This window comes from Grampus griseus (assembly GCF_964374135.1).
Source record: "Grampus griseus genome assembly, chromosome: 21".
NCBI lineage: Eukaryota > Metazoa > Chordata > Mammalia > Artiodactyla > Delphinidae > Grampus > Grampus griseus.
Window position 1 is genome coordinate 17,637,649 of NC_139015.1, and position 15,876 is coordinate 17,653,524.

The window sequence follows — 15,876 nt, forward strand, 5'->3', positions numbered from 1 at the left end:
CTCATTTCTTCTACTTAAACTCAGCTAAAATTTAAGACCAAAAAAATCATAGCTACCTTTTACTGAGTGTCCCCTATATGCTTGGCAATGGGCTGATACATATCTCATTTAATTCTAAAAAATTACCCTCATTATGCATATTTTACTGTGTCTTAAAGAAGATAAGTAACTCACCCGGGATTATACAACTAGTAAATGACTGTCCAGATCCTTACTGACTCTAAGCAGTTTATTTTTGTAATAATTTAGTTCCTTGTCTGGTCTAGATCATCCAGTTGACATACTAATCTTGTTTTGTGTCAACTTCAGGGACTTTTTTTTCTTAATTTAATTTTTATTTTATATTGACATATAGTTGATTTACAATATTATGTTAGTTGCAGGTGTACAGCAAAGTGAGTCAGTTATACATATACATATATCCATTCTTTTTCAGATTCTTTTCCCATATAGGTTATAACAGAGTATTGAGTAGAGTTCACTGCAGTGGAGGCTAGGGACTTTTAAGTTTTATTAAAAACTGTATTTCCACTCAGGCGGGAATCTCTCTCCCCTCTCCCAGTGCCTACCTTAGTCTCTTATAGGTAGTAGTGTTGTATGATAAAGAATTTGATTGGCCTTTGTCCCTGGTTCCTGGGAGGAAGACTATATCCTTGCATAACACCAAAGTTTATGCTGAGGAGATGACTCCAGATGGGGGGCTGACCTTCAAAAATAACCCCATGATTCAAGTGTTGGGGCTTTGAACTAGCCTGACCTCTGGGGAGGGGAGAGGAAAGGGACTGGAGATTGAATTCAGCCATGTGGCCAATGATTCGATCAATCACACCTATGCAATGAAACCCCCAATAAAAACTCTGGACACCAAACTCAGTGGAGCTTTCAGGTTGGTGAACACATGGGTGTGCCAGGAGGGTGACATACCCTGATCCTGCAGGGAGAGGGCACAGAAGCTGTGTTTGGAACCCTCCTATAACTTGCTGTATGTGTCTCTCCATTTGGCTGGCTTTGATTTGTTCACTTATAATGATAAACTATAATTCTACATGTAGAACGTTCCTGAGTTCTATGAGTCAGTCTAACAAATTATCAAACTTGAGTGGAGTTGTGGGAACTCTCTGAATTTGTAGCCAGTTGGTCAGCAGTGTGGGTGGTCCGGGACCCCTTGAGTTGCAGCTGACAGCTGAAATGAGGGCCACCTTTTTGGGAAATGGGTCCTTAAATCTGTGGGGTCTGATGCTAACTCTGGGTGATAAGTGTCAGAACTGTATTGCAGTATTGCAAGTAGGGACTAAATAAATATTTGCTGGATTGAATTCATTTACCTAGAATTATAGATGCCTTTGAAAGGCTTTATACAATTTTTCTGAGGACAATTTTTATAACTATATACGTAATATATATGTTATAGGAAAATTAGTAAGTGCAGAAAATAAAACTGGATTGTAATCCAGGGACGAACCACAATTAAAAATTTTATTTAATCTCCTTTTAATCTAATTCTCTATCTAGGCATATTTATACAGTATTTTTGTCATTCTTGTTGCCAATATTAAATCATTTTCTGCATACTGTTTTGTAAATTACTCTTTGCATTAATATGTCATGAGTGTATTTTCCTGCCAAATATTCTTCATTTTCATTTTAATGGCTACCTAGCAATTGTCTATATAAGCAGTTCTGAAATGTAACTCTTTATACTCTTAAAAATTGTTTACCCAAAAGAGATATTGCTTATGTAGGTTATATCTATCAATATTTAATGCATTTGGAAATCAAAATGATACATTTTTAGAACACAAAAACACACAAGCACATATTCTATTAGTTCTCAGAGTGATGATGTCATCACTCATCACGCAGCCTCTGGAAAACTCCACTGTACACTTGTCACAGAATGAGAGTAATAGAACAAGTATCTTCTCAGTATTATTATGAAAACAGTCTTGACTTCATGGACCCCCAAAAAGGTCTTTGCACGTTAAGAAAGACCGGTTTATATTATTTTGCAATTTGCTGTTTTACTCAAACTCATGTTTTTTAGGTCTATTCATGTTGATACACATATCTCTTGTGTATTTATTCATCTTAGCTCTATATTACTGCATTGTCCTTCATATGCCTATTTCACATTCTTTTATTAATTCCTCCACTGACTGGCATTTATATTGTTCCTAATTTTTTTAGGACTCCTGGTATAAGCATACAAGTGTTTCTCTTGTAAACATATCTAGAAGTAGAATTTTTGATATGCATTAGATAGTGCCAAATTTCTCTCAAAAGAGACTATACCAATCTACATTCTCACCTGATTCCTCCTTCTTCTTGTCCTTGAATTACTGGTATTGTTAGATTTCTAGAACCTGACAATCTGATGGGTGTGAACTAGCATCAGATCATTGGTTTAATTTGCATATCCCTGATTACTAGTGAGGTTGAGCTCCTTTACATATATTTATTGGTCCTTCTGGCTATGTCTACCCATTATTTTCTTATTATCTTTTGTATATTGATTTACAGGAGCTCTATATGACTACAAGACACTTAGCCTTTTCTGTTAATAATGGGTTGGCCAAAAAGTTTGTTCTGGTTTTTCATATCTTAAGAAAACCCGAACGAACTTTTTAGCCAACCCAATATGTTGCAAGCATATTCTCCCACCTGTCATACATCTTTTACCATTGTTGACACTGTCTTTTGGTGTGCCAAAATTTTTAATATTTAATTTAGCAAAATTTGCTAATAATTTCCTTTGAGTTCAGCTTTATATATCTTATATATATGTACATATCACATTTATATATGTATACATCACATAAATATATATATATAAAATAGTGTGCGGGACTTCCATGGTGGTCCAGTGGCTAAGGCTCCATGCTCCCAATGCAGGAGCCCCGGGTTTGATCCCTGGTCAGGGAACTTGATCCCACATGCCACAACTAAGACCCAGTGCAGCCAAATAAATAAATAAATTTTTAAAAAATAAATAAATAAAATAAAATAGTGTGCATGCATACATATACCAAGAGCTTTAACCTACCTGCTTGGAAAGTGACTTCCATGTTTTAGCAACTATAATAAACATAAAAAATTAGATAATACTTCATGTAATATATATCAAAATTCAGTAACCATCTACAATCATAACTCATAACACTGACTTTTATATCTAAAAGGCAAAGTTTTTTTAATCTCAAGATTTAAACCTATGTATGTTATGCATTATGTATTTGTTTCACGTACTATAAACTACTTAAATAATACCAGTGGAATAGAAAACACATTTTCCATAATCATTATCTTACTTTGGGGATTTCTGGATTTATAAAGTAAGTTAATTATTCCATGTTAAATATCCTATGGGCTTAAAACACAAACAATGATATTCATTAAACACTGATGTTAGAATATAAAATATTAACATAGAGAAATTATAATTTTAAGGTGTCACTCATGATCTCTGCTGTGTTAGTATCTCTGATTATACTTCAAAGGTCAGGTCTCTCTAGAGTGAAGGGGAAGGATAGGGGCAAAGAGAAAAAAAGATCAAGGAGAGAACAGGTAATGTGATAGAGAGACTCTTGGCCTGTTTTCCATCCTTCTCCCCTAAGAATGTCATAGTTGAATAAAATACCTGAGATCACTTTCTTTTTCTGATTTCTCCTCACATCCCTGAAGATCTCAAACACTATAAATCTCATAATATTAAAATAAATACATAGTCAACATTGCTGTTTCCTTGCTCAGATTTGAACACTGTGAATATCTAATGCTTGTCCAAGAATTATCTCCAGGTTTGTATGTGATTAAGTCCTATAACACAGCTGCATTAGGAACTAGTAAATATCAACTATTTCAGCTACATTACAATAATGACAACCAATAATTTTTCTACATGGCAATGTGGCCATTTCTGTATAGTTAACCATAGCTAATGTAAACAATATATCAAATTCAAGATTATAAGATAGGCATGTTTTGCTTAACTTTCTCTTTTTTAAGCGATGTAATAAGTCATTTTAAGATCAAAAGGGAAAAACTATGTTCTAAAATTTGGCAAACTGATTTTTATGAAGATAGTTTTCTTCTCTATGTAGTAACAACATCCTTCCTTTACCCAAGACAGTTTATATGCAAACATGTAATCAAGTTTAAAATCAAGATTAAAATCACAGGTCTATACAGTAGAATTCAGCATTTAACCTTAATTATAATACTTTACACATTCATTTCATAGACATCCTCCTTTACACAATGAACACAACAATGTAAATAATATTTATTATTCTGTTGCTTTTGAAATATAGCAGTAAGAAAAGAAGAAAAATAAATGGTACAAAAGTACATGCACATGCTCTTATGCAATGTTCAGAAGCTATTTATCAAAAGAGGAAGTTAGACACTCTTGAGTTTTGTAGGGTTTATGAGATTTCCAGGGTAAATTATTCACAAAAGACATATTCATTCTGCCGGATATGTCACCATGGTCAGTATTATTGGTTTTTTTTTTTAATAAAACTAAAGAGCCATTAAGATTGTTCTTCAAAGGATTTTCTGATTTTCTAAATTCCTTATTTCACATGAAGTTACTGCATATATAAATATAAGGTGAAGAGGGACTTCATTCTTTTGGATATATTTTATTTCTTAAGCTATAGGTTGATGTTTTCATTATATTTTTAATATTTTTAGTATGTCTGAAATTTTTTAACTTAAAATTAAATTAAAATTAAATAATACTTGAAGCTATATGAAAATAATTACTTATTTTAGTTCTAGATGAACAGTTTACCTCTTAGGTTCTATTTAAGTGGGTAAAACAAGAAATTTTCTTGATTTCAAACACAAAGTTACAATCAACAATCAGATATATATCTCAATTGACATTTATTTGAACTACAATTATTAAGCAAATGTTTACATAGCATACCATTTTCCTGTTGATGTTGCCATAAAATTATATTAAAGATTTTTAAAAATAATGGTTATGAATTCAAGTGATAATGATTATGATGACAATGACAGCTAGCAATGTTTATTAAGTGCTTACTGCATGTCAGGTATTACACTAAACATAACTGATATCATTCAATCCTTAAAAAACCTCATAAGGCTGCTATTTTTACTTTTATAAATGAAGAAACAAAAGATTAAATAACTTACTCAGGTTCTCAAAGCTCATAAATGAATGCCAAGGTCTAAACACAAGTCAAATTTCAATATGCTATTTTGATATGTATATGATTTAATATTCAGTCTATGAAGCATATTTTCTTTTTTGAGGTAAATATTTCTTTTTAAAACCCTACAGTTTTAAAAAAGTTTTTACAACTATCTTGATCTTTAGTTACCATTCTTAATTATGTCTTAAAAGTGCTGGTTAGAAATTAACTGATATTAATTTGTGGTTGTTAAATATCCTGTGTTTATACTGGAAACCAGTTTTTCCCCTGCAAGTGATAGTTTTGGAATATCTATCAAAAGAATCACAGCTAAAATTATTTCCAAAAAGCAAAAATCCAACAGTAGGCTTCCAGTGAATACATTATGAAGATAAAAATAAAGAAAATAATGAATTAAAAAATTTCAAATTATGAAATTTTAAACCAGTAAGCATTACTTAAAGGATAACTTCTCAAATATGTTTGACAACAGTTACAGAATTTGATGCAAAAGTACCATTTGCTATTGTAAGAGATATATTAATAGCTTTATCAAATCTATACCAAAAATAAATATAAAAATCCACACTGTACAAAAACAATTAAACAAAATGTATGGAACACGTATATACCTACTTATGTATAAGAGTCTTTTCTATGTACAAAGTCCCTACACTCAGGAAACGTACAATATTATAGGAGGACAAAAAATACAGAAACAACCAATTCCAAGGCAGAATATGTTTATCTGGCACATGGTAAGTACTCAATAAATATTTCTTGAAGGAAGTGGGAGGGAGGGGGGGAGGGAACGGGAACCAAAAAAGCATAGAGAGATACAATTCTTACCACAGACTTCAAATTCTCCAAAAAAAGAGCCCTACTTAACCTCTAGCCTTTTGTATCACTACTGTCACCTTTATTCTCATACTATGCCACCTCCCTAGGCAATCTCATCCATACACACTGCATTAATTACCAATCATGTACAGACGAATCCCGAACACATACCTCTTCCCAGCCTTCCCCCCGATCTCCAATGGAAATAATCCAAAGCATCAAAAATTAATTCATTAAAAGCTAATGTGTGAAGTAGCCTATTTGTCAAATTACCGAAGATTGAATTTTTTGAACTTTTATACATTTTTCTTTCACCTCAGTTACCTTTTTTGTTGTTGAGAATGTTTAAGATCTGTTCTCTTAGCAAGTTTTAATTATACAATGCTGTACAATATTATCAACTACAGTAACCATGCTTCCATTAGTCCTTGAGGATTTATTTTAAGTTTGGTTTTGCCATAACTCTATCTCTGAAGAAGAGATGGCTATAATTGTTTTAACCTAACTTAAGGCATTCATTTGACAGTTTCAAGCAGATTATCAAACAACTAATTATGTGGTACGATGATTTTCAGTGAATTGAAATCAATGATCAAGAGCTAGATCCTACTGCCTCCTTGATATCTCCTCTTTTACAAATCTGAGGCATTTAACTACATCATGTCCAAAACTGAAGTTGTGATTTTTCCCTTTAACGCCAGTCCCTACTGCCATCCATCCAGTTAAGCCAACCAGAAATCCTTAGTACTCACTACTCCATCATTACCATTGCCACCACTGTTAGAAGCTTCTGATGCTTGGACAAGAGTCTCCTCTCTGATCTGCTCATGGCCACTCTGGGCCTCTGTAATCTGTCTCCACCCTGAGATCTTTCAAAACACAATATAATCATGGCAGGCACCTGTTGAAAACAAGACAACAGGCCCAAAATGGAGTTGCCTATGCTAAGCCCCATGTCACCCAACTGAGACTTAATTACAGTGTCAGTTATCTCCCACATGGAATCTTAAACCAGTCATCAGGAATCACCTGATCAGCAGCAGTTAGGTCATCTGTCTGACAGACCCCTACCATCTCCTGAAGGCAAGTGACCTCACAATAACCAACCTGCTTTTTCTGGCCTAATATAACTTACTTGTTCCTGCTTCCTTCTGCCTATAAAAGGCCTTTCATTTTGTACAGCTCCTCAGAGCCCCTTTATATTTGCTAGATTGGATGCTGCTCAATTCATTAATCGTTGAATAAAGCCAATAAGATCTTGAAAATTTACTTAGTTGAATTTGGTTTTTTGGGTTTTTTTTTGCAGTACGCGGGCCTCTCACTGTTGTGGCCTCTCCCGTTGCGGAGCACAGGCTCCAGACGCGCAGGCTTAGCGGCCATGGCTCACGGGCCCAGCCATTCCGCGGCATGTGGGATCTTCCCGGACCGGGGCACGAACCTGTGTTCCCTGCATCGGCAGGTGGACTCTCAACCACTGCGCCACCAGGGAAGCCCTGAATTTGGTTTTTTAATACACCAAATTCTCCTGCAGCTTAAACCACTACCACAGTTTTCCATTACTTTTAGGATAAAAACAAAAATGTTTAATATCAGCTTACAGACTCTGAATGATTTGGCCCTACCCATATTCCACATACCATATTCCTCCTTGCTCTTTGCACTTATAGCCACCCAGATCTTTTTTCCACTCCTCAAATGTATCACACTCCTTCTTGTCATGGCACCTCAGCACACGTTGTTTCTTCTGCTGAAATTCTCCACTCCCGATTTCCCATTTACCTAGCTAGCTCTTATGATTTCATATTTCATGGTGATATTTATTTCCGCAAGGAAGATTTCTCTGAGCTACCTGACTAGGTCACTTCTCAAAAATACACTCTCATAGAATCAAGAAACATTCTTTCATGGCACTGAGTTATAATTTGTTGTTTATATGTAAATTTTGTTGATCAGTGTTGGCTTCCTCCACCAGACTGCAAGCACCATGAGAGTGGAGAACATTTACCTTTCGTTCCCCTCACCACTGTATCTCCAGTGCCTAGTGCAGTGCCTGCCATTTGATAGTTGTCCTTGACTACATGTCATTTAATATTCTGTGAGATGAAATGGGAAGGATGCATAAAAGCACTTCTGCTGCCTTCCAAAGTACTATGGTTGTCTTGAGAAAAAATACTCTGTGATTATTTTTTGAGTTGTGAACTGAACTAGTTCCTTTTTTTCATGGAACCCAATTTTTACTTGAAAGAATAACTGACAGACAAATTATGGTTATTTAGACCTGGGTATCTGGCAGACATTTTTGTACAAATGAACAAAGTTGCTTCTTGCTTAAAGAAAACTGACAGCATTTGTTGTTAATGATAACATTTGAGATTTCAAGTAAAAATCAGAATATTGGAAAACTTGTATACACCACAAATTTGACAGCTTTCCAATAAGTAAAAACTTTTCTGATGAGATTATGACAATATTAGTGAATGTGATTTTTAAAAAATATTGTATAATGAGATATGTCAACATTTGGAAAATCTGCATAATTTAATAAACCAACATTTTCCAGTTGATGTTACAAGATTATATAAGGGAAAAAGATCCATTCAAAGTGCAATGTAGGCCAATGTATTTTAACAAAACAGATAACAAAAAAGTTTCAAAGTCCACATTGCAGCTAAACTTTAAGAAACTACCATTAGCCAAGTATTGATACAGTACCAAAGAAGAATATCTACAATTATCTAAAAGGCTACTGAAATACTCTTCCCTTTTCCTACTTCTATATTTGTGAGGCAGATTTTGTTCAGATACTTCCTGAAAAACAATACATTGCAACAAATTGAACACAAAAGCAGATATGAGAATCCAGATGGCTTCTGTTAAGTCAGACATTAAAGTAACTTTGCAAGAATGTACATAATGCCCCCAAATTTGAGAACCACTGCTCTAACACATGGAAAGGTGAAAAACGATTAACTTATATTTACACTGCAGGAGCCATGACATATTCAGAAGAGATATGGGAAGAATTTTTGTCCAGGTCTAACTGGAGCCAGCCCTCTGAGTTATTCTGTTTAGACTGGATATACGAACTGACTTGGCAGAGTAAGAACCTATTATAAAGAGTAAGGCAGTGTTTAGTTGGATGTACTGAGAAAGAGGAAACAACAGAAATTTCTGAAAACAGAAAAGATACCAGTAGGAGTTGATAAGAAATATTAGTCTGGTAACATTGTAGAGCATAGTATCTTTTGAAACACCGCATTGCTTGCTTAGTTGTTCTGAAAACTTATACTGCTCCACATTTTTACAAACTAGAGACAAGAGAAAAATCTTATAAAATTATTGAGATAACTGAAGAAATATACTTACATTTGGGCTCATCTGTTGTAACAGCCAAAATAAAATCATATGGAGTCATGAATAACTGCCCTTCACATTCTACAGAAGCAAACAAACGAAATCGCCTTTCCCGAGATGTTGCATAGAGATCTAGGTCTTCAATGTCTGTTCTGCCAACAGCAACCTAAAGTAAAGAAAGCAAGTAAGTCTGGACTGTGTGAAGTAACACCTCCTTTTAGATGATAAATGTTTTCAATTATGTTGATAGTGAATTAACAGAACAAATGAAAAAGTGTGAAAATATTGTCTTCTGGAGAACTTAATCATATTATAAATAATTACCCACATGAATAAAATGAACTAATGTTCAAAAGATCCCACAATGAATATCATTAAGGTTCTGAAGACTTTACACTGGCACTTTGAAGGACCTGCGATTTATTTCTTCAGTTTCAGAGAACATTAAATTTCTGACCTAGTAGTTTCTTCAGAAGGAACGCCAACACTTGCTGAATGCCTACTATGTACTCTCTATATAGGCTTATTTATTTAATCTGAACTCTTTTCATTGTAGTCTATTAATTTTCTAAAAGAAGAAAGGGAAAGTGTGATAGGCTGTTCATGGTGACCACTAAGGAAACCACTTAGTGGTAGAGCTTAGATTCGAACTGAAGTTGCTAAGTCTACATCACTACAGTAGAGTTACCACCAATGTTCACTCTGAATTCTACCTAAGGTTAAGATGAGCAGAATCAAGAGTGTGTGTATATGGGGGGAAGGGGATCTCCTTTTGTCTTACTTAAAGATCTTTCCTTGTAGATAAATAATTTCTCACTATTATTTATTTTCTCTCTGAACAACTTTTTTAATAAAATGATTTTTTCCTGATTCCAAAAGCGATGCATAGTTACTATATATAATTTAGAAGATAGAATTTAAAATTTTATAGACATAACTGTTTTTGTTTTCTTTTTTGGCAAAAAATGGGGGTTATACTATGCTGTTCAGTAATCTGATCCTTTTTACTTATTAACACATTTTTGACCAGAGACATATTATGGCTACAAAATCCTCCAGTCAATAATGTGTTAATATATCATGTGTCATTTTTCCATGTCACTAGTCTAGTAGACCATTTTTAGTAACTATATAATATTTAATAGTAAATGTTTGTAGCTTAACACAATTAATGAATTCTAACTGGTTGACTATTTAGTTAATTCATAGTACTTTACTATTATAAAACAATGTTATAACGACCAGCCTTGAAAATATTTAAATATATCTACAAATAGTTCCTTGGGGTAAACTCCTAGGAGTAAACTTGATTGGTCAAACAAAATCATTTCATACATATTATCAAAATGCCTCCAGGGAGTTTATAGCAAAAGTTACAACTGTTACTATTTTGAAAGAACTTATGATTATCTACCTAGAAAATCCAAGAAAAAAGTTATTAAGATTAATGAAGGAATTTAGCAATTTCCTACCTGTGCCTGAGACCTTCTCCCGATCCTTTAGTAGCTCCCCTGGAACTACAGCACGTGCTAAGCTCCCCACTCCAGTGCTTGGTATTAAGCTGCTATTTACCAGGTCTCCCTGATGCCTCATTCTAGACTCTCTCTGCTATAGAGATCCACTAGTTATCAATAAATTCAGTGGTTGCCTACTGCTAGAACTTCATGAAACCAACTAAGCTAATCCTAACCAAAGTCTAGTCATAGCCTGTTGATAAAAACAAGAATGAGTCAAACTTCACTCTATGCCTGGAATGAGCTCCGGGAACTGTACTGGTCTCTGAGCAATGGCCAGCTCCAGGAATATTTTAGACCAACTTCCGTTTCCTGTTCAGCTTTTCAGTTTCTCTGGAGGTGAGCCCTGATACCTTTGCAGCTATTGCCAAGGAGATGAATCTTTGCTCCATATCAAATGGTCAGTGGGATTCTTTTAGTCAGACTCTTAGGAAAGCGACCTGCAAGAAAACTTCTGCTGCCACACCCTCTCTACTATATGAGATGCTACTCCAAATCAATCCTACTTAATCACATCCCTTGTATTAACGTATCTTAGACTTTGACAATACACCTTCCCTGAGAGTTAACCCTGTACCTTGGATAAATCCTAGCTATTTCCATTATATATCCTACTATTCTGTCGCTTGTACTCTTTCCTCCCCATTCATACTGTGTTGCAGTTACCTGTCTACATATGATTAACATAGTGCATGGCATATCTAAGGGGCTTGGTAAATGTTTATTGCGTGAATGAATGAATGCTTATGGATGAAAAGATAATTGGGAACGGGATAATAAATAGCCAAAGGGATACTGAGTGTGGGTCAGATGGCAGTGAAGGACAACCAGAAGAGAGGCTTCTGATTCCAAGCTGGGAATCTAGACTGAGATAATAAAAGACAACCTAAAGCTTTAGTGAGAAAGGTACCAAATTAAAACTTAGGTGTATCCATCTTTTCAAAGTTGTTCAAACATACCATCTTCATAACTAATGTTGGTAATTGTTTAAGATATCTATTGCAATAAGAAGCCTTATGGGATTTATTTTTAATTTTGACTGTTTTTTATTTTAATAGAGTAAAAATTCCGGTAACATGAATCTCTTCTTAAGTGCAGATTCAGGCAAAAGTATTAATAACTTCTGGTTTAAGTCTTGAAATTTGGAGCACTCAATTCTCAGGCACTCCTGCCAAGTGACTGCAACATATAAAAATTGGGTAATTCAAGTTTTTCTTTTTTTTCATATTTAGATTTTAAAACAGGGTTCCACGTACTTAACTTTTTAAAGTAATTACTGATACTAGGTATATATTACTTCTGTTGCCTTCTTTCAGTTATACATTACTAATTTTCTCCTACAATAAAGATTAATTTTTGCTTCTATGATATCTTTCCAAAAAGGACAGTAAAATTCACAAATTCTAGCTTCTGACTACAGGAATAACAACAAAAACAACAAAAATGGACAGTATAGGGCTTCCCTGCTGGCGCAGTGGTTGAGGGTCCGCCTGCCGATGCAGAGGACACGGGTTCGTGCCCCGGTCCGGGAGGATCCTGAGTATCGCGGAACGGCTGGGCCTGTGAGCCATGGCCGCTGAGCCTGCGCATCCGGGGCCTGTGCTCCGCAACGGGAGAGGCCACAACAGTGAGAGGCCCGCATACAGGAAAAAAAAAAAAAAAAGGACAGTATAACTGATGAGAATTTTATCAGTATATGAATTAGGGAAGGCCAGAAAGAGAAGAATATAGGTTTTCACATTTAACTGAACACTGGGAGTTACAACATAGAGGAAGGTGCTTGGTTATCATTAGAGAAAAAACAAACATAAATATAATTTGAAAGAGATTCAAATTTGGTAGATTACACTTTTTGCTACGTGGAGGACTGACTGCAAGAGAGGGCAGCAGTGGAGGGGCAAGAAGCCAGCACAGGAAAGGTGTAGAAGACGTAGCATACGATTTATTTGGCAAAATCCTGAACCAAGTACAAGACCCAGGCTGGGGACCTTAGCCAAGAATATAAGTGATACACAGGGGTTCAAGCAGCAGGCAAATTTGCTGAAGTCCACTATTCAAAATTAGAATTTTAAATTTTAATTTCTAAGAACTTCATTTCTTTCATTAATAAAGAACAATTCATTGTGAAAATAAAGTATCATCAAACTTCAAATAATGAAACTACAGCATGTGTGATTTTCACAAATATTACATTTTTTTTAATTTTTAAATTTTATTTTATTTACTTTTTTATACAGCAGGTTCTTCTAAGTCATCAATTTTATACACATCAGTGTATACATGTCAATTCCAATCTCCCAATTCATCACACCACTACCACCACCCACCCCCGCGGCTTTCCCCCCTAGTGTCCATACGTTTGTTCTCTACATCTGTGTCTCTATTTCTGCCCTGCAAACTGGTTCATCTGTACCATTTTTCTAGGTTCCACATATATGCGTTAATACATGATATTTGTTTTTCTTTTTCTGACTTACTTCACTATATATGACAGTCTCTAGATCCACCCACGTCTCATCAAATGACCCAATTTTGTTCCTTTTTATGGCTGAGTAATATTCCATTTTATACATGTAACACATCTTCTTTATCCATTCATCTGTCGATGGGCATTTAGGTTGCTTCCATGACCTGGCTATTGTAAATAGTGCTGCAATGAACATTGGAGTGCATGTGTCTTTTTGAATTATGGTTTTCTCTGGATATATGCCCAGTAGTGGGATTGCTGGATCATATGGTAATTCTATTTTTAGTTTTTTAAGGAACCTCCATACTGTTCTCCATAGTGGCTGTATCAATTTACATTCCCACCAACAGTGCAAGAGGGTTCCCTTTTCTCCACACCCTCTCCAGCATTTGTTGTTTGTAAATTTTCTGATGATGTCCATTCTAACTGATGTGAGGTGATACCTCATTGTAGTTTTGATTTACATTTCTCTAATAATTAGTGATGCTGAACAGCTTCTCATGTGCTTCCTGGACATCTGTATGTCTTCTTTGGAGAAATGTCTATTTAGGTCTTCTGCCCATATTTGGATTGGGTTGTTTGTTTTTTTCATATTGAGCTGCATGAGCTGTTTATATATTTTGGAGATTAATCCTTTGTCCGTTGATTCGTTTGCAAATATTTTCTCCCATTCTGAGGGCTGTCTATTCATCTTGTTTACAATTTCCTTTCCTCTGCAAAAGCTTTTAAGTTTCATTAGGTCCAATTTGTTTATTTTTGTTTTTATTTCCATTACTCTAGGAGGTGGATCAAAAAAGATCTTGCTGTGATTTATGTCAAAGAGTGTTCTTCCTATGTTTTTCTCTAAGAGTTTTATAGTGCCCGGTCTTACATGTAGGTCTGTAATCCATTTTGAGTTTATTTTTGTGTATGGTGTTAGGGAGTGTTCTACATTCATTCTTTTATATGTAGTTGTCCAGTTTTCCAGCACCACATACTGAAGAGACTGTCCTTTCTCCATTGTATATCCTTGCCTCCTTTGTCATAGATTAGTTGACCATAGGTGCGTGGGTTTATCTCTGGGCTTTCTGTCTTGTTCCATTGATCTATGTTTCTGTTCTTGTGCCAGTACCATATTGTCTTGATTACTGTACCTTTGTAGTATAGTCTGAAGTCAGGGAGTCTGATTCCTCCAGCTCTGCTTTTTTTCCCTGAAGACTCCTTTGGCTATCCGAGGTCTTTTGTGTCTCCATACAAATTTTAAGATTTTTTTGTTCTATTTCTGTAACTTGCAATTTGATAGGGATTGCATTGAATCTGTAGATTGCTTTGGGTAGTAGAGTCATTTTCACAATACTGATTCTTCGAATCCAAGAACATGGTATATCTCCCCATCTGTTGGTACCATCTTTAATTTCTTTCACCAGTTCTTATAGTTTTCTGCATACAGGTCTTTTGTCTCCCTAGGTAGGTTTAATCCTAGGTATTTTATTCTTTTTGTTGCAATGGTAAATGGGACTGTTTCCTTAATTTCTCTTTCATATTTTTCATCATTGGTGTATAGGAATGCAAGAGATTTCAGTGCATTAATTTTGTATCCTGCAACTTTACCAAATGCATTGATTAGCTCTAGTAGTTTTCTGGTGACATCTTTAGGATTCTCTATGTATATGTCATGTCATATGCAAACAGTAACAGTTTTACTTCTTCTCTTCCAATTTGTATTCCTTTTATTTCTTTTTCATCTCTGATTGCCATTGCTAGGACTTCCAAAACTATGTTGAATAACAGTGGTGAGAGTGGACATCCTTGTCTTGTTCCTGATCTTATAGGAAATGCTTTCAGTTTTTCACCATTGGGAATGATGTTTGCTGTGGGTTTGTCATATATGGCCTTTATCATGTTGAAGTAGGTTCCCTCTATGCCCACTTTCTAGAGAGTTCTTATCATAAATGGGTGTTAAATTTTGTCAAAAGCTTTTTCTGCATCTATTAAGATGATCATATGGTTTTTCTTCTTCAATTTGTTAATATGGTGTATCCCATTAATTGAGTTGTGCATATTGAAGAATCCTTGTATTCCTGGGATAAATCCCACTTTATCATGGTATGAGCCTTTTAATGTGTTGTTGGACTCTGTTTCCTAGAATTCTGTTGAGGATTTTTGCATCTATATTCATCAGTGATATTGGTCTGTAATTTTCTTTTTTTGTAGTATCTTTGTCTGTTTTGGTATCAGGGTGATGGTGGCCTCATAGAATGAGTTTGGGAGTGTCCCTTCCTCTGCAATTTTTTGGAAGAGTTTAAGAAGGATGGGTGTTAGCTATTCTCTAAATGTTTGATAGAATTCACCTGTGAAGCCATCTGGTCCTGGACGTTTGTTTGTTGGAAGATTTCTAATCACAGTTTCAATTTTATTACTTGTGTTGGTCTGTTCATATTTTCTATTTCTTCCTGGTTCAGTCTTGGAAGGTTATACCTTTCTAAGAATTTGTCCATTTCTTCCAGGTTGTCCATTTTATTGGCATAGAGTTGCTTGTAGTAGTCTCTTAGGATGC

General features: G+C 35.0%; 1 protein-coding gene across 7 annotated transcripts in view; it reads right to left on the bottom strand.

The window, feature by feature from the left end:
- The window catches only part of MICU3 (mitochondrial calcium uptake family member 3), a gene marked incomplete at its 5' end in the record, with an annotated part of 87,580 nt that overhangs the window by 48,435 nt on the left and 23,269 nt on the right, over positions 1–15,876 (bottom strand). For 6 of the 7 annotated variants that reach the window (XR_014298446.1, XM_082680526.1, XM_082680524.1 and 3 more), the window contains 2 exons: positions 3,044–3,075; positions 9,372–9,525. Coding sequence is in view for 6 of the 7 variants with exons in the window: in XM_082680526.1 (XP_082536652.1) it covers positions 3,044–3,075; positions 9,372–9,525 (186 nt within the window). The remainder of the gene's footprint in view (positions 1–3,043; positions 3,076–9,371; positions 9,526–15,876) is intronic. The other variant, XM_082680527.1, reaches the window with a different exon arrangement.